Source organism: Bombus fervidus, chromosome 1 (assembly GCF_041682495.2).
Source record: "Bombus fervidus isolate BK054 chromosome 1, iyBomFerv1, whole genome shotgun sequence".
NCBI classification, from domain to species: domain Eukaryota; kingdom Metazoa; phylum Arthropoda; class Insecta; order Hymenoptera; family Apidae; genus Bombus; species Bombus fervidus.
The window spans coordinates 21,428,765-21,454,676 of record NC_091517.1 but is presented as its reverse complement, the minus strand read 5'-3'; the positions used below and the strand labels follow the sequence as shown (position 1 = coordinate 21,454,676).

General features: G+C 32.3%; 1 protein-coding gene across 2 annotated transcripts; it reads right to left on the bottom strand.

Moving 5' to 3' along the window:
• Positions 1–1,349: 1,349 nt before the first annotated feature.
• Cat (catalase) lies at positions 1,350–21,615 on the bottom strand. 2 transcript variants are annotated; one of them, XM_072009272.1, is made up of 9 exons: positions 21,268–21,615; positions 11,051–11,225; positions 9,956–10,097; positions 8,745–8,895; positions 6,621–6,800; positions 5,078–5,269; positions 4,476–4,712; positions 3,912–4,274; positions 1,350–2,280 (listed from the first exon to the last, which is right to left on the bottom strand). In XM_072009272.1, the coding sequence occupies exons 1-9, from the start codon at positions 21,598–21,600 to the stop codon at positions 2,269–2,271; spliced, it is 1,785 nt and encodes a 594-aa protein (XP_071865373.1). In that variant the 5' UTR covers positions 21,601–21,615; the 3' UTR covers positions 1,350–2,268. The 2 variants fall into 2 exon arrangements, with proteins under 2 accessions (XP_071865373.1, XP_071865363.1); XM_072009262.1 differs by lacking the exon at positions 1,350–2,280 and having other exon boundaries at positions 3,375–4,274.
• Between the last annotated feature and the right edge of the window lie 4,297 nt (positions 21,616–25,912).

The following is a 25,912-nucleotide window of genomic DNA, read 5'->3' as shown; positions in this document are numbered from 1 at the left end:
TTCTCGAAATTGAACTGCAAATTTTTATGCGAGTTTATATTTTTATTAACGTAACTAAATTGTATTAAATATTTGTATTAAATATTGTAAAAAGATTGAATATTTTATATATTTTTGCATGTTACGCATATACTGTACATTTCTTTGTTCTTATACTTTCATGTTTACTATAAATGCACAAACATTTAATCAACTAACAGCAAATCTAAAGTTGCTCTTTGCTACTGCAAATTTTCTACATTGTTCGATAAACAAGTTTTATCTCGTATTTTCATATAATTTACTTTTGGTATTTCCAAATTTAGATATACGAATACATGTATGCAAACTGGGGATTCCTACAGCGAGAAAGTTTTGCGCTTAACACCGATTATACTCACTGATACTCAATGCTAACAGATAAACGTTAAAGAATCTCCATTATCTTAAACATTGGATTTTCCCACACGCACACCATTCCTTTCGATCAGTATTATTGTCTTTATGACCAATGTTTCAAAGTCACGATTTTTTCCTCTCGTATTTCATAATCCGAGCGTAAGTTCCATTTTGTAAATAATATAATTTCACTTCAAGAGAATGAAATATATAAATAAAATAAAACCTTCAAAGATTTATCTTCTCTTACCGCGAACTGCGACTATAATTTTGCAACTACAACCGTAAATTAATGTACAAATTGTACCATATTTTATAATTACGAAATTTTTATAAAATTTCCTTTCTGTCTCTTATAACGAACAAAGAAATATCTTCAAATAATTTAAGTATTTTGCTAGGTTCATCGCATGCGTCTATTAGATTTATAAATCTTTTCTGTTCAACAAATGACAATGCGGTTGGACGAAAATTTTGCAACCATTTTGGTGATAAATAACAACATATCGCTTTCTAAGCGGAAATTAATAAAATATCGGCATGCCCATATTGACAACGTCGATTATTTAGAAATTACAATTTTAATTAACGACCGGTATAATTTAACGGGAGGCAAAATTTTTCGTTTAAGGTAACGTTACGACACAAAAGTATGATTTATTTTCGATATAAAATCTAAGGAAAGATATAATTAAAATTTTCTTTTAGTTATTTCTAAATATTTTCATCGTTTACATATTTTTCAGAGACAGAGTACTTACCAAACCTGGATATTTTCAGAATGTAAATATACTGCTACATTTTTTTATAGATTTAAAAGCTTTTAATACTTGCTTCCCTTCCCCAAGTATATATACTTGGTATTTACGTAGCTATTTCAAATAAAAGTAGTTTTTCTTGATGTAGACGTACATTCTCTTGTTAGATACTACGATATTGTTTATGAAGGAAAATTAAAAACGCATAAAATATTGCATTCGATTAAGAAACTTTATTTAGCACAAGTTTAAATTACGGACTTTCCGTATACATAATTAATTTACGTTAAATCTAATAATTCATTCGTATCATATTTTCCCGAAAAATAAATCTTCCCTGTGCACTCAAAGATAAGCACCTGAATCACGCGACATAACTTAGAAAGTATAATACTCTGCTTTTCATTTTTTTCTTTTTTTTTTTTTTTACGTTATGCGATACAAAACGTTACGTTGTATAGCAGAAAAATTGGTAAACGTGTGATAGAGAAAATACAGAAACGCGTATAATTGAATCAAACGTTATAATACTGTAAGTGTATAAGCTATTGCAATACTGTAAGATAAACTACCGTGAAAACCACCTGACATCCCTACACCATTACAAATTTTCTACCGCTACATCATACTTTTAATATCAGTCCCACTTCTATCAAAAATAATTTAAGAATTGTTAATCAATCGTTGGTAACTGCAAAATTGTATAAGACGAACCAATGATGAACGATATTTCAATTTCTTTTTTTCAACCGAGTTGCTAATACCATATTTTCTGATGGTTAATGAAATTTTAAACAATCGATCAGAAACAAAACATTTCACTTTGTTTCTTTACATAACGGTATAATGTGCTCATCCATTGCGCCATAAAGCAGATATCGTACACCTGTCCAACATGTCATCTCGTTCCTCGAACTTGTACATCATCTTTGTTCAAGCAACGTGTAAATACCACCGGGATTCACTGTAGACTCGGAGTTGTGTATTTTTCCTCGTTGATAAACCAGAATTTCGCAAACCAACATTTTTCTGTTTATTAATATCTTCATTGGGATTATCTAGCTCAAGGAAAAACTTCGCTGATTTTTCCTTATCCGTAGTTCCTCATCGGACGACTGTGGGAGGCGAAACGTTAAAGTTGCATCTATAAATTGAGCGATATCGATTAGTTTTGGATATTTCTTGTAACTAAATTATGGGTATTTTATGAATTTATAGAACATTTCAAGACGAAGAAACGCACAGAATGTACGTAATTGGCAAAAATGAACAAAGCATGAGACAAAGTTTCTATTAAATATAAATTTAGTAGAAGCTTAAAGTACTCTGATAAAAGTATATACAAAACAAATTTCTGTAGAAGCAAGCATATTTTCATAAAAAATATGACATGTAAATTTGCATAAATATTCTTGGCTCGGCAATTACTATCGCTTGAGTAAAACGTGCTAAGGGTGTGGCGAGTTTTAATCGTAATTATTGATGAATCGTAAGATAAAGTAACTCAGGTCTAACGTAAGGTGTATAATATTTTTTATATCACATAGAATCGATTTAATAAGTAATGGGTTTAACCAAAATTAAATTATGAGTATGGAATTAAAAAATATTATCGTGGACTATACCTGTTCATTGATGTCTGTTATACTTTAGACTGATCGTTACTTGCAAATGTTGAGACACAATGGAGAAGATTGAGACGTTATAATACGAAATTTGAAGTGTTCTCCTTCGGCGAAAATAATTATCGAAATCGTAAAATAAATAGGATACTTGCAAACAATTTTCGCGGACAATTAATTTGACGTTCTTTGTTCATTTAACAGCGAATAATTCTGACCTAATCTTCTTGAGAGATATTCAGACCTCGTTTTATTGTCCAATGCAACAGTTTATATTTCGTTGCTGAATAAACAGTATATCGAGTGAACTGAATATTAAATAAATAGACATCGTGATTGCGTACTAATTATATTGTATTAAAATTACCAACCACATATCTGAAGAAGATACTAATTAATTTAAATCTATCTTTCAACTTCTTGCTGTTGTAAGAAAAAGAAAAAAAAAATAAATAAATATTGTTGTAAAAAGATTTCCAATCAATTTTAGTACCTAGTTTCATTACGTTGTCGAATAGTTCAATTTGAATAATTTACTATCAATATTGATATATCGTAAGAGAAAAGCTTCAAGCGAAAGGCTAAAATCACTTTTCTGAAATAATATTGCAATATGTTTGTCATTTAGTTCCCCTGTTTTCCCGTATTCTTTATTTTATTTTTATATTAAATTACAAAACATCTTGCATTACTTCATACAAACTTTTATATCGTATATTGATGATATAACAGTACAAATTGTTCGATACAAAGACATCGTACAGATAATGCATCGTATAAATCACTTTGCATTACGCTTGATCGAGTCTCTTTTCTCAATGGAAAGATAATGACGCGTATTATAGATTCATAAAATATACAAAGTAACAAAAAGGAAAGCGAAGCCGATAGAGTAAAAGATACAGTAACAAAAGGGAAAGCGAAGCCAGTAATATATAGAAGTATAATAATAAAAGGAGAAAAGAAGAAAAAACATGATTAAATACGATAAACGTTAAAAGATTTTTAAGACGGATGTTAATCAAAGTAACAACGTGCTCTGTCTATGAAAAATGTGAATTATTAAATGTAGTCCAGCACAGCGATTATAGTACGAAAGGAAGAATTATTTTGTTCACAAGCTAGCTGTTTTGCCAAAAAGGTTGATCCTCACGCCAACATCACGAAGGCCATCGGTAAGTCTTTTGCCCAATTCAGTGTCCACTTCCGTAAAGTTCTTCACGGCCCTCTCGACGATGAACGTTGACGCATTACGAAGGCTATTAACCAGGTTGTTCACTAGCCTGGTCTTCTCGTCAGCGTTGAGAACTCGTCTCCAAAATATGGTCGCCTGTCCGAAATTATCTTCGTCTTGTATATCGAAACGGTCCACTTCGCCACTCACGTGGTAGCTTGAGCGACGAGCAGCTGGACATTCTTGCGGGCCATTGAAACTGTTGGGGAAATAGTTCGGCGCACCATTTTGATTATAGAAGGTCATCGGGCCATCGCGTTGATAATTCATCGCGGAGATCGCCTGAAAAATAGAACGATTGTTCGTTTATTTTTCCTTTTATTATGAGTGACGATACAGTTATTGGGAAAAAGATGAGAAATTGATCTATTTGTTGATTACTATCGTTATGATCTACGCACATTGCCATATTATACAGATGGAATATCTTCTTTGCTGGCTAACATATGTAAGTATATTATATACGCATATGAGAGCAATTACCTTGTACGGACAGTTCACCGGTAACTGAAGATGATTCGGCCCAAGACGATGTCTATGAGTATCACCGTAAGCGAATAGTCGACCCTGTAGCATTCTGTCAGGACTTGGTTCAATACCAGGTACCATGTGAGCCGGATCGAAGGCTATTTGCTCCACGTCAGCAAAGTAATTTTCAGGATTTCGGTCTAGCACCAGCTTACCAACAGGTATGAGCGGGAACTCGTCGTGCGGCCATACCTGTTCAATTAGGAACAAAACGCTTCTTTAAATCTTGATACCATCGTAAATTTTCTTAAAAATTTCGACCGCGACACGAATCTTTAATTTCTCCACGATTAAAATCAATGGCCATTCCTTGTAACTTATCTTAACGTCTCATCTTCAACGTATATTTCAATAAGTGAAATTGAATGGGAAAATTTATTATCATTTACGTTACCCAAATATGATACGTTGATATAAGATAAATAGTTACCGATCATAGACTAGATATTCATCTAGTTTTCTTTTTACAAACGTAATCGTTTAAATCCTGTGTATAAAATTTGAATTCTGTTGTTTGAACTAACGCCTGTATTTTATAAAATGACTGTTGTCATTACTTTGGTCAAATCGAAGGGGTTCCATCTGAACTTCTTTACTTGACACGGCTTCATCACTTGAATGGAGAACGACCACGTTGGATAATTATGTGTAGCGATCGCATTGTAAAGATCTTTGATCGAGTAATCTGGATCAGAGCTGCTTAATTCAGCCGCCTTATCGACTGGGATATTTTTAATTCCTTGGTCGGTCTGAAATAATTTCAAATAATTTTATTAAACAAATAGACAAGAATAAGTATGTGCGTACGAAATATTTTTCATTTATAAGAAAAACTTTTCTCTTTCTTTATTCTTTGCTAAATTATATCAAATTAAATAAAAATACAATAAAATATTGTATATGTATTTAAAATTTTTAATATGGTAAATAATCTTTAAAACTCGACTGGTGAACGAAATTGAACATAATATTTAACGTTGTAATATATAATATTAAAGTTCAATATTATCGACAGCTTTATATTCTTTTATTTCGAAATTTATTTCACAAGCTACCGGCTTTTTCTCGAAATAAATGCACATTTTCAAACATTCCATTCATTCGATTCGGTTCACGTATATCATTATTTATACTCTTTCTCGTGTTTTATGCCGGTTTGTATCTGCAATCGACATTCGCTGCTATTTATGAAACACATTTTTTTATTCATAACGAGTTTTTTTGCTTTAACTTTCGTTTCTATAAACTAACCGAATACCAAATATTAAACCTCGTAATTTTGAAACTGATATATACAAATCTTTTCAAACAAAATATAAAAAGAGAAAGGGAAAATATTATGACCGACTAATTTTCCTATACAAGTGTTTTCAACACGGATACATGGTATCTTATGTTTAATTGTTTAACTTCAATTGTTTAAAATTTCGTTCCTCAGAAGAATCTTTAAAGTGCTTTTACATCGTTCAACTGCGCTTCCATACTTTGATCAAAACAATCAACAGAAGCAGATAAGACTTCTTTTTCTTCTTTGAGAAAATACAATGTAAAATACAATCTGACACTATGCGATACTATCTTTTCGCGTAATAAAAAATGTAGAAAGTCGCCTCACCACGGTGATAGCTACAACGAACAAACGCGTCGAACCGTTGTATTAATTTCTACATTAATTTCTACAAAACAAAACAGAACTAAACTCATCTCTTTTCGTTTTCAAGGTTTTACATTCTTTATGCAATAAAGCTTCTAATCACATTACATATATATATATATATATTTTATAAACGTAGATTCTGTCGTATACACAGAAATAAAATCTAAATAAAAATTTGTTTCACCTGCTAAAAATTGTAATTAATATTTTATCTGAAACATTTTATGTATATCTTTGCGTACTATATAGATTCTACGTATTTTAAGGTTTTCAAACATCGCGTAAAAGCTTGAAAAGCCACGGTCTTCTCATCGATGTTCAATTTTCGTTCTACACTTTTCACAAATATAATCTCTCGCTATTTCCTAGTATCGTACAAGTCATATACCTCGGTTTCTCCAAAACGACCACGCTTATCCTGTAAAGTATAATAAAAGTCGCACCTTGTAGTGGAATTTACAGTAGACTATGTCGTTGTCGGCGTTCACTAGCTTGAACGTATGGGAGCCGTAACCGTTCATGTGACGATGACCGTCGGGAATACCTCGATCCGAAAACAGGAACATGATCTGGTGCGTTGATTCGGGTCTCAGAGAGATGAAGTCCCAGAACATGTCGGCGTCCTATGCAAGACAATTCAATTAACACGCCGTTTAGACTGGTGCGCGCTAATTAGTGAACGCGGATACACTGTACACAGAATAACAAGGTATACATGTAGTCACATCTACGCTAACAACTATATAACAACCATATAAATGTGCAATTATGCGCTTTTCGACGAGAAAAACGAAAACGGACGCGATTATAAAAACGATAGGAACCCGAGAACAATAAACTATGTTCCTTAATAAATAAAATTACTGCTAGCAATTCCTACGACATATCCGAGATCTATAGCGTATCAGTAAATGATAAATCGTAAACATCGTTAGATGGCATCGGTACAAGATTATTTGCGGAGGCTATACACTAAGTTCTCTTCTAAATAAACAAAACACAGTGTACGTTCGAGTTCGCAGCGATGATCAAGAGGCTTTGATTCAACGTTACGTTGCTACTCTCGCTTTTCCACGAGGAACAGGATCGATTGGGGATCGCAAGAGCTTCTACGTAGGATTTCACAAGTATCCGAAAGTCACGAGTATTTAGGAAATCCTACGCTGCAAGAAAGTTTCCAGTTCCGGCCGATTTAGACTAATCACTGTCTGACCTGAATCGAGTCTCCAGAGGTATCTGAAAATTCCTAATACTATTTCACGTTAATTAACTTATCGTTTACTGATCGGATACCGGGGAACCCTGGCATGTAGCTGTTACTCTAACAATCTTGGTAATTGCAAAATAAACTTCACAAGCTGGTCTTAAAGTTTTGATCCCTCCTAGGTGTTTTATTATTTCTACCGCATAATCTAATTACCTCGTTGTACTATTTGTCGTATTTCCGTTAGGATGGGCTTAACACTAGAACTACCACACCAGTCAAATTGTCTGGTTTTACAATTTTATTTTAAAATTCGTGTTATATTTTTTCCGCGATGGTGTAACGACTTTCGCAACGACAACTAAAAGAATAATACAATGAATTTTATTTTGTTTTTGATGTATTTAAACTGAAAATAATTTCGTATCGAGGCTACTTATACCAATACTAGTTAACATGATTGGTACTCGTCAAAGTGTAAAAGGGTGCTGCAATCTGTTTATCGAACCCCAATTAACCAGTTTCCTTGTTTTCTACTCGCTAGATGCTAACATTAGAAATACCACAGCAGTTAAAATGAATGGTTCTACAATTTTATAAAGGTGTCAACCTTCGTTTAGGGATGATGGTCCCAGATGGAATAATAATAGCAAACATGTACTACATAGCATGTAATTCCTTCTGTAACAAAGTAATAAGTCAATAAATATAAAAATATTTTACTATTACGTATTTTTTAAAGATCAGTCATTTTGATTGGTTTTGGTAGAAATAGCTTCGTGTTAACTATCGGTAGTTCTGGTGTTAAAAGCAATGCGAGAAAGTAACATTTGAAACGCTTTTAAACATTTATATTTCATATTGCTATGTTAATGCTTATTCTTAATCAAACGCTAAAGTTTCAGATTCGGATCTAAAACGAATTCATACGCGAGGAACAAAGCACAGGAAAGTTCCAAAATCAGTTTCACCCTTTCATAGGCAATAAACTCTGCCAACAAAGCTACCACTATTACCGAACTCTTACTATACAGAATAAATTTGAACATGATTTAACTTGAATACAAAATTAAGATAGCATAATCCTCGGCTATAAACTCCATATAACTCGTAACGTTTCTTGCACGAACTTAAAGTAACAGGCGACAGAAAGACTAACTCCGACTGACCAAAATCTGCATGTCCAACTATCCGAGAAGGAATAGAAAAATAAAACTTTAACGTATGAATCTTTAGATCCGGCTCTAACGTTGTCTATCCTCTAAAAAAGGATAGAAAAGAAGACGACCTAGAGCAAGTTGCAAGTCTTGAAGAAATCTCAACTTCGTAAAATACAGCTCGCTAAACCGATCGGATAACAAACCTTCAAGTGAGTGACAGGATTTCTTTTTTGCGTGTGGATAAAGCTAGGGAAGAATATCGGATCCTTGATGAAGAAGATCGGTGTGTTGTTGCCCACTAAATCCCAGATACCGTCCTCGGTGTAGAATTTGATCGCAAAACCACGTGGATCTCTGCGAACGAAAGAGAAGGAAGAATCAGTCGATGATCAAGAAAAAACGAAATTACAGGACTAAAGCATTGCTATTAAGGGCATAAAAGGAAGTTTCACAGGGAAGAAATATCTTCCTCTCGTATTTCAGACGCGATTAAGATCGAAAAGACAATGGACTGAACGTTGAAGTTAAAACGCGAGTGAAAAAGAGTGACAAAAGACGTGAAATCGCGCGTGATTCATCGAAAATTGTCGTAGCTACAGGTTCGGAAAAGAAAAGGAAATTTTCCACGATTGGGTAGTCGCCCGATTAATCGCGAGGACGACGCGCGCGTTCGCTTTTTCGCGCGTTTCCGTGTGACTAAGCCGGTTGATTTGTACGCAAGAAACAACGGTTGTTTTGAGCTCCGTTTCCGGCATTTTTGCAACCCATAATTGTCATGAATCGCGCGAAGTCTGAGTTTCCCCTTCACGGCCATTAGTCTCCATTGTCTTGGGACCATTCACGCTTTTGTAAACTACTTTTTCAGGTAATTTACAAGTAACTGTCCGTGAATAGTACAATCATCGATCCATTATGTACGTTTCGTGGTTATTTTTAACTATTCGAGCACGGATGTTTACATTTGTTGCAATTGTTACATTGTTACAATTGCGCGGACAGAATCTTACATTTTTTACAAACGTAACTAAACAGGCGGATTCCAAGGAGAAACACGTTTCGTCCGTTAAATATTACGACGATCGTTATTTTATAAATCTCTGGCAAACGCGCGAGAATCAGCAAGCGATTCCTAGGAGAACAATAGGAAATATTTATAAACTTCTGATCTACAAATCTCTGATCTCATCGTTAACGATCGAAATAAATCTTCGCTTCCTTATCTTCCTGTTCTTTCGTTGAGTAAGAATTTTCTGAAGCTCAGTCTCCAGACAGAGAACGACGTTCAGAAATTCTTCCTCCCTTTTAAGAGGCTAATGAAAATAACAAAATTTCTACACGTATGAAATACGAGACGAGGAACGGCGGGCATCTCGCGCGAGCACGTTCGAGCGGAAATGTACACGTTGGCAATTACCTGACAGTATCGGAGGAGCCAGACTCGCCGCCCACGCTGGAAAATCTCACAGCGATAGGAGTACGTTTTCCAATGGAGGAGAAAACCTTTGCCTTAGAGTAGTTGGTAATGTCGTGGGTAACTTCGAAATAACCGAACGCACCTGCGACCAAACAAAAAGCAAAAAAGAGATAACGATTGAGTAGTACGGTCGGTTATCCGCGTTACTCCGACGTTCCGAACGTTTTATGGATATTTCCTCTGTGCATATGTAACTTCTTCTACGACTTTTCAGTTTTCGCGCGACTTTCTTACTTTTTCATCTTTTTCCCCCTGTTTTCTCTCGTTGTTCGGATTTTACGATACGAGGCTGCCATTTGGAACTGCAACTCTCGTGAATTGCTTCGTTCCGTTGAAAGATAGAAACAAAGGCAAGGAAATACGACGGTGAGACAGAAGACGATGATTGTTAAGCAGATGAGATGGTTCGTCAGAATGTTACGTGCTAATTCAGACACCGCGATGTGAAAGATCGTTATGTTCGTTAATACGTCGATGAAAATAATCGAACTGTCTTTCCTGAAATTTCATCAACGACGAGTAGAAATATTGCGACGCTACAAATAATATATATTATAATTACAAAATACTTTCCTACGTTAATTTAGTTTCTAACATTAAGAAGCAAAGTGCCGGTGTAATTTAAACGTGTCTTGTCTCGTTTATTCCTGGTATTTAAGTCGTTGATTCTCTGGTATATAGTGTCTCTTAAGTACGCTAAACATAATTGATATTATTTTTGACCTCCTGGCCGCGTCAAAGATTAAATTTACAACGCAAAAGGATTAAGGACAAGATTTTAGAGTTACGTACGTAAGCTTAAGACCTTAAAAAATCAAATTCAAACTTTAACATTGCATTCTACAGATTTTTCACGCTTTATAATTTGAAAAATTCTTCCAATACCTCTGCTATAGTAGGTCGCAAAACCAGCTGCTGTATTTTATAGCTCGAAAGCTATCATATAGCCATAATATGTATACATAGAACATATATTTCGTTATATTCTTCGGTAGATATCCTGCGATATGTTGAAAACGTGACGAGTCAACTTACCAGCTCCTTTCGCGTGCACCACACGCTCCGGAATCCTTTCTCTGGTGAAATGAGACATTTCGTCTAGAAAGACGAAATCTTCAAGCACAATAGGGCCATTTGGACCAACCGTCAAGCTTGCTGCCTTGTTAGCGATCGGGTTTCCGCTTCCGGTTAGCAATACCTGCTGCTGGCCCTGAAGAAAACAATAAACCGTTGATAAAGAAAGAGCTATAGATTTTTGAAGAACGTTTCATGCTCTTGTTTGAAACTAAAATTCAATTTCTTTCGATACGCTCAACTCGAAACTTATATTTTTTCTACGTGTTGCTTATTTCTATACTTTTGAATTAAATAGTTTGTATTAATTTTATTACCCAGACAAATGTTACGTTACAATGATTTTTAATTTAGATTATTAAGACGAATCGCCTAATTTCGTTTGCATCCGAATTAATATATTATTTTTTGATCGTTCGTCTATAATATAGTTTAATCGATCTTATCTCTAAAAGTGACTCTTTTATTTCGAGAAACTCTCTATTAACATTCAACAGCTTGGTGATAACTTAAATCAACACAATTGAAATTACTATTACGTCAAATGTATTTTATGCGCCACGATGAGTCGTTCTTTCGCGGTCAATTAAATAAATCTGACGTGTCGATGCGAATTATTGTGATGGGATTGCTGTGTTACACGAGAGATTGCGTTTTGTGCAACGCAAGTACTATTCCATAATCAAAGTCAACATTGACTAATCCGTTGTTACGGAATTAACTCGAAACGCCGCGTAGATATGCAACCGGTGAAACTCATCGCATATCGCGAGAACAGTTTCATTTTGTACGTTGCGCTGTATGCCAAAGTGTTTCCGTGTGTGGTAATTCTATGCAAGTTAAATTTCACTGCCCTTTTGTAATGAAAAATACAAGCTCAGATTCCTTATATGTGCGATATACGTATATCACACACAGAGAAAAGTAGACACAAGGATTGTAAAAACGAAGCATCTCGAAGTACGAAATAACAAATGAGCCATCAATAAATAAATCGAGACACAAGCTAAGGTTTTTAAACGAACCTTTAACTTCCAGTCTTGACTTAGACTTAGACTTAGACTTTGTGTTCCAGATTGATTCCGAAGTCAACATTTACTCTGTTCTGCGCTACGTTCTATGTTATTTAAGTCCTCTTGGTACTTATATTAGCAATAAAATAGAATAACGAAGATATTCAACGTTTAAATAAAATTGGGAATGAAAGAAACCGAAAGTACGAAGAATTTTCGGATAGTAGAATTGTACAAAATTTTAGCAATAGAATTGTGAATTTTTCTGAAAAAATTAAAGAAGCAAGAATATACGTAATACTACAAAGTATATAAAACATGCAAAGTAAAGTAAGTAATAAAGTTTATTGTAACGTTCAGTGGATGAAAGGACCTCTGTTAAGTCTTTAGGAATATTAATTTGTACAAATGTCTACTAATAAGATTATATGTTACATAATACCTAGAGAAGAGTGACCTTTAAAAAAAGAAGATCAGAAGGATCAAGATTTCTACCTGAGATACATAGAAAATTGAAAAGTTTACGACTATCTTCTGATATCTAGCGATTAGCAAAAATAATATTATTCGTGCATTACTTCTTATCAAAGGTAATAAATTTCGATATCAATCGGCAATTCATTTGCAAATCTACCGTGAAGGTATAGCGGTAACTTGAAACTAAAAATCGTTACCAAGCCCATCTGTTACCTACAAGTGATCGATATATGTAACTATGTGCCATTTTTCAAAGTTGCAGAATTGTATCATTTTTTATCGTACACGAACCACGTCCATGACTCACTTCGAAGTCTCGTTATAGTAATTATCGTCGTTCATGCACGATTCTACGGAATATTTCGATGGTAATTTCTAATTCCATGGAGAATCGCGACTAGCGATTCAATTATCTTGCATGGAATCGTCCGAGTGCATCGAAATAAAAATTTAAAAAAACATGCAACTATCGTGCGTTATTCGTTTGTCTAATTAATACACAATAAATACGATCTTTAACGAAGAAAATACAATTGCAACGGAAAAGAAAATAACGCGTTATCTTGAAAGAAGTGATAACCGGTAATTTTCCCGGTGGAAACGAAATAATAGAGAAACTGTCTAATATGTTGTCTACCCTGTAACGCGTAATTATTGTAAATAGTTGTTGAAACGAAACCGATGTTCTTTATTTTTGAAATAGATAGTGGAATTGAATATATTTTATGAAATAGGACATTCAAATTAAGTAGTAATTTTTACTAATTGACGCACGTTATTTTTTCTTTCCTCTTTCTCTTTTCCAGAACAAAAAATTAATTGTTTCAGAATAAGAAATATTTCGTCGTAAATAACTTTCTCTCTTCTTTTAGAAAGAGGAATTCTTATCTAAACTGATGTGTTAACCTTCGTCGATAATAAGAAAGAAGAACTAAGACAATTTTTCTTTATTTTTTGAAGAATGAAAGATATGTAGACAATTTTGTTATTCTTAGAAATAAAACGTTATGTCATAAGATCAATTTTCCAATTTAAACGAATTAACTTTCCGTTTTGAAAAGTCACGAAATGTAAAGAAAGAAGAAAAATAAGCTATGCTTTATCCTTGGAAACAGTGTTGCATATTAGTAGCTGATACTGGATGATCCACTTAGAAAGTGGAAAAATACCGTATGGTAAATAGAGAATTTGCGCAAGGGACTTTTTATACGATATAACGAGTGTACGGAATAGCGTGTTCAAAGGTCAGGCATCGTCTTCAGAATAATTTGTGCAACGAATGCAATTCGCGAGAATTAAGCTGTAAATGTAGTGTAGATGGAATAAGATAGTAAAATTCGGATTTAAATGATCGTATTAGGAATATTCAATAATTTTGCGCAAAGAATGCAGTTCGCGAGAATTAAGCTGTAAATGTAGTGTAGATTGAGTAAGATAGTAAAATTCGGGTTTAAATGATCGTGTTAGGAATATTCAATAACAGAAAAGAAAAGGAATTTACAGTACAACACAGAGTTAAAATATTATTTCCATGTGCATCATCTTGAGATTTGGACTTTTAATCTTAATGTTTGAATTATATCGGTACTTTCGATGATATAATACATTCTTTCAAGCAAAAACTTCAAAAGGTGTTCTGTTCTCACTGAAGCAATATCACGGGAGTAGTTGATTTCAACGAAACAACAGTATCAACTTGATAAGGATTCGCCCAGCTGTTAATTACGTATAGAAAATATGCTCGATCTTCGAATCTTCCACTAAAAATATATAATATCGGGAAGAAAATAATTCTTGGATATTATTATGCTTGTTATATTAAAACGCAATTTGTACGTTTAATATTTGCTCAAAAAATTAAAAAAGATAAGACATTTGTCACTTGAGTGGATCGCACACTTGGTCTGAACTGTTTATTTTGACAACAGTTTTACGCGTTTCACCACTGTCACTTGTCATTAAATTTTAATTGTACCTACATCGTTTTAAAATAATTTCACGCAAAAGAATAAGCGTACAAGTGAAATATACTACTGGAAGGCAAGCAAAATTCTTTTTCTAAAATAAAAATAACAATATTAACGAACATTATTAATCCTTTTTTATTTGATTTGTTACTTTAATATCAACCCCGAATGAATACCTTTTTTATTATAATGATTTGTCTAAGATAAATATCTACTGACACTTAAACAATGCTGCTTTTAGAAATTAAACAGACGCCCATAACCACGTACACCAACTACCCAAGTAGTTAATGACAATATTTTACTTACTTTTGTGTGTTTGTGTGTGTGTGTGTAGTGTTACCTACTTTCTATTTCTTAATTCGTAACGATGTCGAATAGATTGATTGCAAAGAGATTCCAACAATTTCATTATCGTTCCACTCCAAACTGTTACGCAACACAGAATGTAGATATTCGACTTATCATGGTACAGAAAAGGAGTTTTCAGATTACGACTGCTCTATATCAATATAAAAAGACATATTGAAATTTATGACGATGTAATCGACAGCGTTCCCCTCTTCTTCACGAAACGAATCGCAATCGAACAGCTCCTTGGAACCCGGATTACTCCGTCTGACAAATCGTGTGGGAATTTATGTTGCAACTTGTTTCACGACTGGCATTGGTCCTAAATTAATTTTACGGTGTACCATGAATAAGCGTAGTTTTACGAATGGCGCAAGTCCTTTGAAGAAAGAGAAGGACATCGCAAACATCCTTTAATGGCTGCTTAATTTATACTACCATTAAATTATGATAAAGCAACAAATCTTTCAATTGTTTTCTTATCGTATTTTCTCCTCTTCAAACATTATTTTTTCCTCTGTTTGACACTAGAAGCATTAAGATCTCATGGAAATGTTATTATAGCGATATAGAAATAGCTATTATGATATAGGATCGTAAGATTTTCCAACCCAACTATCTTTTTTATTGAATAAATCGATACTTTTATAGCGATATGAAACTAATATCACGATACTGTCGTAGTGTAAATGAAATATTATTTTATTGAAAGAAATCGCTATTTTTATAATAATATGACAATAATATGATGATGGTATCGTAGTATGAAAGAAATTCCAATTTTTATTGGAAATACCACTTTAATTAATTAATTCTGCGAATTTTTCAGTTAGCCGTAAACAATTATTTTTCTAAATCGCGCAACGTAGTTCCTATTAAATTCGGTTAGTTTATCTATCTAATATTTTACTTATCTCTAAGAATCAAGCTTTTTGGTTCATTAAAAATTTTCAATCAGCAAGTAAAGGATATAGCCGAATAGCAAAAGTGCCCCCAAACCAAGTTGATCTGAGTGCGTATCGTTCAATACACATCTCGAAGAATACCCTTTCCGTTCTGTAGTTACAAGACGAAACGCAATTTGCGGTTTAAGTTTCGTTTCTTTCGTCCTACTTGATGAAAAATTATGAAAACAAGTCAGTTCATATTTTGCCTCGTGGCGAACTTGTCTGTGAATTTTTTCAGAATTTTTTCAGAATTTTTCAGAATTTTTCATCGAGTTTTATATTTTTACAGTGTTACTGTCTCGTTATGGATATGAACGTGTGTTTTTTTCAGATTTTTTGAAACGAAGGAACATGGTTAAAAGAATTAAAAATTACTATTTGCTTATATTATTGTCTTAGTTATTGACGTGACCATGTTAATATTTTTATGATTGTAGTATAGTTTTATTGTGATTATTTATGCATAATTTTTTCAGATCTTTCGGAGAAGTGTATCCTAGTTAAAACAAATTGTAAATCGATATTTTCTTACGATCTGGATCAATAGATAGCTCTGTTAATTATTCTAATAAAAGAAAAAAAAAATAGAATTCTAATTTTCTCACACATTTTCTAATCGGAATATTTGAATCGATTTCGTGACGAATTGCAACATGAACTTTTTTTTATATAATAATTCCAGTTTTCTAGAACAATAACATGCGACATCTCTCGTGTGCCCATCTGATAAACACAGCTACGAAATATCGATCTGTACTGGTATTTTGCAGTAAAATGTAAATCTGATTAAAGGGAAAATAAAACTCGAAACACGTTAACATGAATTCTTATCGTTAGAAATGACACCATTCTACCTCAATACAATCGGAGTTTGATCGCCATATCTCGATAAAATTTTCAAATTTAAATTTAAATTTTTAATTATGGCAAAATAGAGTTCATACTTTTATTTGAAATTTGTTCTTAGTCCTTAATTATAAAATGTATAAAATATTAGCGTGGTTTACATATGCAGCTAATTAATTGGCCATTTTTTAGAATTCCGAAAAGTTTGCTCGAACTATTTGAATATTTCTTCAATTTTTTGCATTTGTAATGATTTTTTTTTTTTTTTTTCATGAGTTTGATAAATTACCTGACAGCTTATCGCTTGACGATTAATATGTGCCACTATCAAAAAATATACATATATAATATATATTCTTATCCTTCACAAGCAATTATCAGTAATTACTTTACTTAATTGCCATTGTTCTATTTTGTCCATTTCGTCCACCATCAATCGTATACATATATATATACCTACATATTTGCATACGCAATATAGACATATACATACTCATAAAATTATTTCTCTTTTATATAAATAAAAGTACCATAATACTAAAAAATATCTCTGTCACTATATCTAACAACATCGTGCTTAATATTACTGTAAATAGCATGACTAGTGGCCTAATATTATTTAACATTTTTAATTTATTATTATTATCCTAGTAACTAATTATTTTATTCGTTTATTATTTATTATTCACTAATTACGTAATATCAAAAAATCCAATACATGTTTAAAACACATCTACCTATAAATCTTAAAAATCGCAATTGAAATAGATAATCGATAAAACCACTTCATCATCGTTCAAAGATTACATATTACAGATAAACTCATAAAATTCATCACAAATGATGATGATTTCACGTGCGCTATCATTAAGCAAATCTTGTTTATAAATATTCTAAAATACAATAAAAGAAATCTATAACGATTAGTGAATCGTTGCAAGATTCGTGTGAATTTATTATCGTAACGTTCATGGTGAAACAGGTAATCTATTGAACTTTGCTATTCTAACTTAGTTTCATTTTGATAGTGAAAGATAGCACGCAAACTGTTCGAACAGAGTGAACACATCGAGCGTTTCGAAGAAAAATTATTATTATTGTTCATATTATTGTCTGTTATTGTTATTTCTTTTACAGCATTACATATTAGAATGGTAAATAGACAACATTCAGCCCCTCTGCTTTTCTAACAAAGAAATAAAAAAATTCAAGAAACAACATAAATCGTATTAAAATTTTCAATTACTAGTATCACACTTGAGAATCGCGTCTTTTATTTTTGAATTTTTTGTTTTGTGGCTGACGTCGAAAAAAATCAAATGCGTAATTGTAAATTTTTTTTTTTTTTTTTGAAAGATTTCTGGAAATAAATCTTAATCTAAGAAAGTGGATAAATAGGTCAAAAAATATTTACGTTTAGTTGAAAGACACAGTTGATTGAATAATGCAATCTAGTAAGTTATCATTAGCAGATTAATATGAGTTATCTTTTACGTTAAAAATTACTATGTTGATACAGTACTGAAACTGCTTATTTCGCTATGTATATAGTATGATATACATTTATATAAATGTGATTTATGTAACACGAATTTAAAATCGAGTGGGGGAAAATTTATAAGTCTAGCCATTTATTAAACTCGTGACAACCGCTATAATATAGATTAAGAAGTACAACTTAAATTTTTAATGCGTACAAAAATTTTGCGTTATTTTTTAATTAAACTTTATATGAATAAAGTTTCCTAGATACCATCGAAACTATCAAACATTGAAGATCTTCGATATTTTTTAATGAATTATTTCAATTAACTCTCCTAATTGAATAATTTCTAATTGAATAACCTTTTCGTATTATCAGAAAATTACGTCGTACGTGTATCGACTATCATAAAAATCTATTCAGCCTTCTGACTCAAACTATATAAGTGAAGAATGTGCGTACTATCAAATATATTACGTCACACAGAATTTTACGTTGTCATACGTCTACATTGAGGATATAGTGTTTCACACGCAAGATGATGTCATTCAAATTTCCCTACTTCGGTAACTCATGATAAGTTCATGGCAATTCGCGGTCATTCAGAATGATCGTTTCAACCAAGTATATATAATATCTATGATGAAATACTAGGACCTAGGAAAAGAACTCGTTATTAAATTTTCTTTAAATCATCGCTGCAACAATATATCAGCGTCTGTCTATGAATAACACTTTAGACTAACACGTTTTACCATGTTAGTAAGAGTTTCTTAAACTCTCTTTCCTCCGCCATTATATTTGTTTTTCGAGAGAGCTTTGATTCAGAGTACGAAACAAAAAATTGAATTGTAAAGAATAATATTTAGAGCGTAAATATTTATGCAAATTTGTGTTTTCGTCCAAATAGAAATTTGGCTTACCCTCTGAGTATTACAACGAGCACTTTACTTTAGATATCTTGCATATTTTTGCATATTATATACCTTTTGTACACCTCCCACGACTTTAAAAATGTCTCTAACTCTATCAAGGTGCATTGCTTATTCTTACACATGCAAAACATTGCACTTTAATAAATTATTAATAAAGAACACGATGAAGATGTTTGTTTTCAATAAAACTGGTATCTCGAATTTTAGTGCCTTACGTGTTCTTTACAAAACGATCTGAAACATTGTGTTTCTATTATTAATGATCAAATAAAAAGCAATTTTCCTCACAGGTTAAACGAAGATTCAATGCTGGTAGAATCATTGACTAAATACTACAAATTTTTCATTGAAACCTCGTTAATCAACGATTACAGCAACGTATCGTTGACTTGGTATCTTCGAATAGTCAAATAAACTTCGTCTGATGGAAGTTTAAACTTCAAGCAAATCTATTGAAAATTATTAGTTCAAGGGCAACGATCATGTAACTTCAACGATCTTTGCAGATTGCTGTCCGTGAATGTTTCATGCACACCTTGACCTATCGAACTTGAACGATTCTGATAAAAAAAGAGTCATATATATTAGCGTAATTATATTAAAAAAAAAAAAGACGATAGCACGATGTGCTTTATCATAAGTAAAAAGAATCAGCCACATATTCCGATTTCTGATACGAAACGTACAAATGGAAACTACTCGATGAATAAGAAGTCATCCTTACGCAAGATTATATACGAATCGTCGTTATCATGAGTCGTCAAATGAACAGGGTGGAGCGATAATCAGAATCACCCTTTGCCCGGTTGTACAACGGTTACCACCCAATTGATCAAATGGAAATATAACATTGAATTTTATAATTAATATTTATACTCGCCTGTACTCGTAATGTACTAACAGGAGAAACGCTAAAATCAAACATTGGGCTGAGAATATTCATAATTATAGTTAAAATCACTTGGACTTAAAATAGTATAACTGATAAAATCTTTAATTTGAAGAAAACTTTAAGAAAAATTTCAATTTTTAGCTAGTAAGAAATTAGAACTTTTAAAACAAATTACTGAACGCTGTGATTTTGGTTTTTCGAAACGTATTTGTACTTTGCGCTTGTATATTGGGATAACGTTTCGTAGACGTTGCAGTAGTCTATAATAATCTTTTATTATTATTATTATTTGAAAAAATAAATCTATTTGTTAATAAATTGCTACACAACTTTTATTAGAAAATATACTAACGACAACTATAAATGATAACCATATCTGCAATAGAGTAAAGAAATTCTATAATATCGCAAATATTTAAATAAGTATACTTTTCGTCAAGACGTTGCAGAATTTTTATGGTGATAATGATATTTACTAAAAAACGCAATTTGACTTGCTCTGTTAGAAAGAGTAATCCTTGAACCGATTGCTCAAGGTTCATGCTATCCACTATCATTATCATTACTTTTTACCAACATTGTTGGTCAACTCGACGCATTACAATTTTTAAAAAAGCTTTACCTTTGAACGATATTAATTTACCTTCGAACTTCGATTTGTCATTGCAACAGAACGAATTCATTAAAATTCGAATCGCCCAAACTACAGATAAACACTGTAGCTATTTTTTATATCTGTCACATCGATCAAAGTCTGTTCCATGGTAACGTCGATCCGTAGTGACAGATAAACTAAGCGTACGTGTTCTATGTTTAACAATAACCATACAACTGCAATAACACGTCACATAAACTAATCTCTACGATATAGCGAGTTTTACATACAAATATCTAAATGCGAAACATTAATTAATACAGCGATTTCCAGAGAAAAACATAGGAAATGAATTACTTCATACTGCTCGTGGACATCTATTTCCTCAGACTTGAAACATGTAAAGTTCGTTTCCTGAATGATTCTACATCATTGTATTCAGATTGCGGACTTTCATACATTTATGAAAAATAATGTATGACGCAAAAAATAATATTCCAAATATATAAGATATCCAAAGTAAAGTAATTGTAAGTAATAAGTAAGTAAACAATAAGCAAGTAAATAAGTTTAAACTCTATTTTTCTCGACAAGTTCATAGAAATATGAGATTGCATAAATATCTGTAGTGTAGTTATATCCTTGATGTTAGTACGACCACGCATGATTTACCTGTACATTTTTCTTGTATTCGGTCAGCTGTTCGGCAGCCGGGCCTCTATTCATCCTGGACATTTCGTCGTCTTCTGTCTCTTTCTTGCAACAGTATCTTCTAAATAATAGTCGATGAAATGCCAGCGTATTATTTGATGTCTTCTTCGAGAGAAATACGTTCTTCTGCGTGCCGCGTGCCGAACAATAACTGATCAGTGGAAATGACAACGGTCTTTTATCATCCAGGACGGCCGAGTTGTGATCGAGCGCCAATGCGGCGTTACGAGTCAACACTCGACCCAACGAGATCGCCCGAATCACCGGGATAAGGCCCGAGCCGATCTTCGGCATTCTTCGGCACGATACGTCGTGTGCAAATTGCCTTTCTGCCCCGCGTTGATGAATCTATGTATAGGCGCTTACTTGCTCTCTCGTTTTTTGTTCTCTTTGCAACCGGTGTTAAGAAATCGACAAAGCTTGGAAAAGAACTGAAAGTTTCCACAAATGGATAATTTAAAGCAAACAAAAACCATTGTGTTCGTAATGCCCGAGAAATTTGTTGAGATCATTCGATATCATTGCATGTTTTGTCCATTATAATTCGATTATTTTTAACATAGATTGGAAAAATGTTAAAGCATTTATCGAAACTTTTTATAGATATGTATATTATCTGTGTTACACTAAATATTCTGAAATTTCATTAGTCACGATTATATTGCTAAAATTGCAGAACTATACACATATAGAGGTTATAAGATATTGCATCGATCTATTTACCTATATCACGAAATGGTATATGTATATCAAGTATATTTCCGGGATATTTTTGTTGTATTAGCAGAATATTTTCAATGATTTTAATCTATTAAAGACCGAATAATATTTACCATAATGCTTCTAAACACTTCAATTTCCGTCTTCAAATTTCGTACAATTGTAGACTGTATGTAGAGGAAACAGTGACAAAATAATATCAAGCGAATCCTTTGAATTCCCTTTCATGACCATGATATTAAAAAACAGAATTCGATAGTATAGATTGATATGAAAAAATGTTGTAGATGAGATGGTACGTTAACGTAAATAGAAGTGGTTAAATAGAAATGTAAGATGGCGGATGATACATTTGATTTAGTTAAAAATGAAGAAGCTATTAAAAAAGACGTAAATTAGCCGGACTTAAATTTCAGTTGCAAGTGTCATTATTTATCAATTTAAAAAAACTTGGATAATTTATATAATTTTATCCAAATTCTCGTACATTTTTATCCACATTAATAATATTCGTTTAATATTTTCACAATTGTGTAACACTTGCTATAATATTTCCGGCATTCTTTGAAAATTTGCTCCTAACACTACCCAGATATCTGACTATTGTATTCCTCATCCATTTATTAAGAAAAATGACGATTCTATTGTTATCGTGTATCTTTCGAGGTGAAATTCCTTTGTTGATATAGAAAACTGACATCGAGAAAAATATTTATCTTAATAATTGTCAAGTAGGCACATTATATGCTTCAATTTAAAAAAAGAAAAACTGAGATTTCAGATGTTATTTGCTATTGAATGATATCAACGTAGAAATACGTTATAGCACAATAAAGAGGTTCCTTCGCGTCCCAAAATTTTACTCATTAAAAGTTTGGGATTGCGATACGTGGGACGCAAACTAACTACATTAACTTTCTTCACGAAAAAGATCAAACAAAGCAAAATTATAATTTTTATAACAAAAGTAATTCTCTTTCAATTGAAAAATTCAAATAAAATTTTAAATTTAAATCTAAGACGAACGATTCCGATTTTTTATATCCAGGGGGACATAAATAATTAGAACTTCCACTCTTGGCGAAGAATCCAAGAGTTTGGCTATTGTTGTAACCAAGTTGCTCAAAGTTCGGTGAAAAACTAACTAAACAATCTTGCGTAAGATAAGAGAAAATATAAGCTGCTATTTAAAAAAGGGAAAATATGTATTCCACGAGTTTGGTTGGTGAAATAAGGTTGAAATAAGGTTGGTTGCTACGGTCTTTGCACATCTCAGTTTCCATCGTTTTTAACTTAAGAAGTCTTGCCCCTATCTTCCAGATTCAATTAGCAAGTAAGCCCTTTGTATAAAAGACAAATAGTAAGATAGCTCGTATTAATTATTAGACTGCGGATATTTATGCATTTATAGGAATTTAAAAGTGCAACAAAAATGCACAAGATGTATATAATATGCGAAATTATATAAACCCCCCATACCATATGACTACATATTGATGAATGAATTGATAGAATTTGATGACAAAATCATAGTTATGTGCCGCTACATTTGGCGGTCGTTTTGCAAACAAAATCTGTTTAATAGTAGATTCAGTAGTAATAGTAGTAATCAAATATTAAATTCATGTTAGAAATCGAGCAGATCCTGCTAACCTAACCTAACGTCGAATTGATGGCCGAAATAACGCAGTATCTGCGCAACGTAATCGGCCGGCAAAAAGGCAGCAGATGAATGATTCTATGTTATTTTGAACACCATACAGACTTTACAGACTTTGCTCGATTTCTACTACCATCAACTGTTAGGTTAACAAACAGAATTTATTCGATCTATTTTTAATTACTATACTGTACTAGAGATTTTCCACGAAATTTTCGTGCAATCTTTATCGAATTGCTTTACATTATTGTTGTTACTTGTATAATTTAGTTCTATCAATTTAGTTCTATCTAATTAAATTTAGTTCTATCTAAACGAGCTACTCGATGTATTGAAACTAGCTTCTACTATGCAAAATGTACCTTTGGTATAACTGATATGATAACGAATATACGAAAAGATTTTATAATTGTTAAGCCCATTTCACTTAAATTGTTCTAAAGAAATATAATTACAGAGCGAAAAATTTACTTTTTATAATGTTACTTATCCTTCAAAACCTGGTATTTATTTTACTGTCAAACGCGAAATTATCTACTATGCAAAATTTAGTATGGATATGATCGTGTGTATACGCAATAATTTGATAATAATTGATGAAATAATTGCACCTAAATTATGTTAAAAGGCATAATACAGAACGAAAAAAATGTTTTTTGCAGTTTTGCCCATCTTTCAAAGTCTACTGTTTACCTTACTTTCAAACGCGAAATTGTCTAATTACTCTGAACAATGTAGTTAGAATGATTGCATAAAAATCGAAGTGATGAGTCACGGGAATGGATACCTTCACAAAAATTATAGAAATTCATAAAAACAAAAAAATGACTTAATACGAGTATGAAATCAAACCCTGATTTCTATACTGACAGAATATTTTCTATTATTTTCTATTTCGCATTGTATTCGCGTCAAGATTCTATGGTAAAAAATCGCTGATTTTCCTTAAAAAATAAAGTGTTTAATAAATTTACATTTATTAATTGATGATCTATTTACAATAGGTGTCTATTGTTTATCTTCATATCGATAAATATGTCATATAAATCTTTTGAAGTAATAAAAGATGCTACTTAGTGCTCAATTATTTTTATCTATTTATATAACTATTTCCAGATAGTTAATAGAAAAGAAATAGTAAAAGAACGATACTACTTACGACTACAAAAATAAGGTCAGAGTTTTAAAAAACATCCGACAGATACTCGCTGATGATAACTTGGTCATAATGGAATAAATGGTCATCGAACGATACAACGATATTCTTAATTAAAATCTTTTACGAATTAAAAGATACTTGCATAAAATAAATAAACACTGGTCAAATGATCTTAGTGGGAAAAATTTAGCAAGAAAATGGAAAGCATTGTGTTTCATTGTTCAAAAGAAATAACTCACCGATTTTTAAAAATCATATATTTTCCAAAATCACTCACGCTAATTATTATTTCATAACATTAAACGTCAAGCATTAAGATCGCTTCTTCAATCGCTTTTGTCAATTCATATAATAAATTATTTATTCGTTGATATTAATTGATAGTATATGAAAAATGATTTACCGTAGTGATAATGATTCTAGATTAGCATGTATAATATATTTGAAGATAATTCCTATCGCAAATATGCTATTAAGTATGGTAATGCAACATCTAGATATAGCATTGTGACGCATAATACATTAAGAATGGCACAAGTACTATTTTCATCATACCTTCGTTCCACAAACATCGATTTGAACAAGTCATTTTCTCGTACCTGCTTTGCTAACCCAGTCTCGTTGTCCGTAGCCAGTATCATCGAAACCAGCGAAACTTTACAGGAACTGTTTATTACTACACTTCATGCATGTAAAGTTTCAGGTCGCTGGTTAGGATTCGGACGGCAACGCAAATGAAGTTAGCAAACCGTACTCCAACTTCGCCCCGTATAAATAGTCATTGCGATTATTTGGAAAACAATCAGATGTTGTCCCTACAAGTTAGTCTATGTAAATATTCGAAGAAATAATTCAAACTTAGAAACATCGGGATATACTTTCTTGTATAGCTCTCTTACACAATTGCCATAAATCAAAAACAATTCTTGGTTAGAGAATACGTACATACTTATAAAGTTTACTAAATATTGCAGCTTAAAACTTTAAGCTAACGTTTAAACAATTGGATGCAACTGAATTCATAAGTTGAAACTTACTTTATTTGCAGTCAGCTGAATATGATTAGT

Coding starts and splice junctions, on each gene's coding strand:
- Cat (XM_072009262.1), bottom strand. CDS start 21,600: ATGCCGAAGATCGGCTCGGGCCTTATCCCGGTGATTCGGGCGATCTCG. Junction 11,226..21,267: donor AATACAAGAAAAATGTACAG/GTAAATCATGCG, acceptor TGTTTTCTTCAG/GGCCAGCAGCAGGTATTGCT. Junction 4,275..4,475: donor CGGTGAACTGTCCGTACAAG/GTAATTGCTCTC, acceptor TCTATTTTTCAG/GCGATCTCCGCGATGAATTA.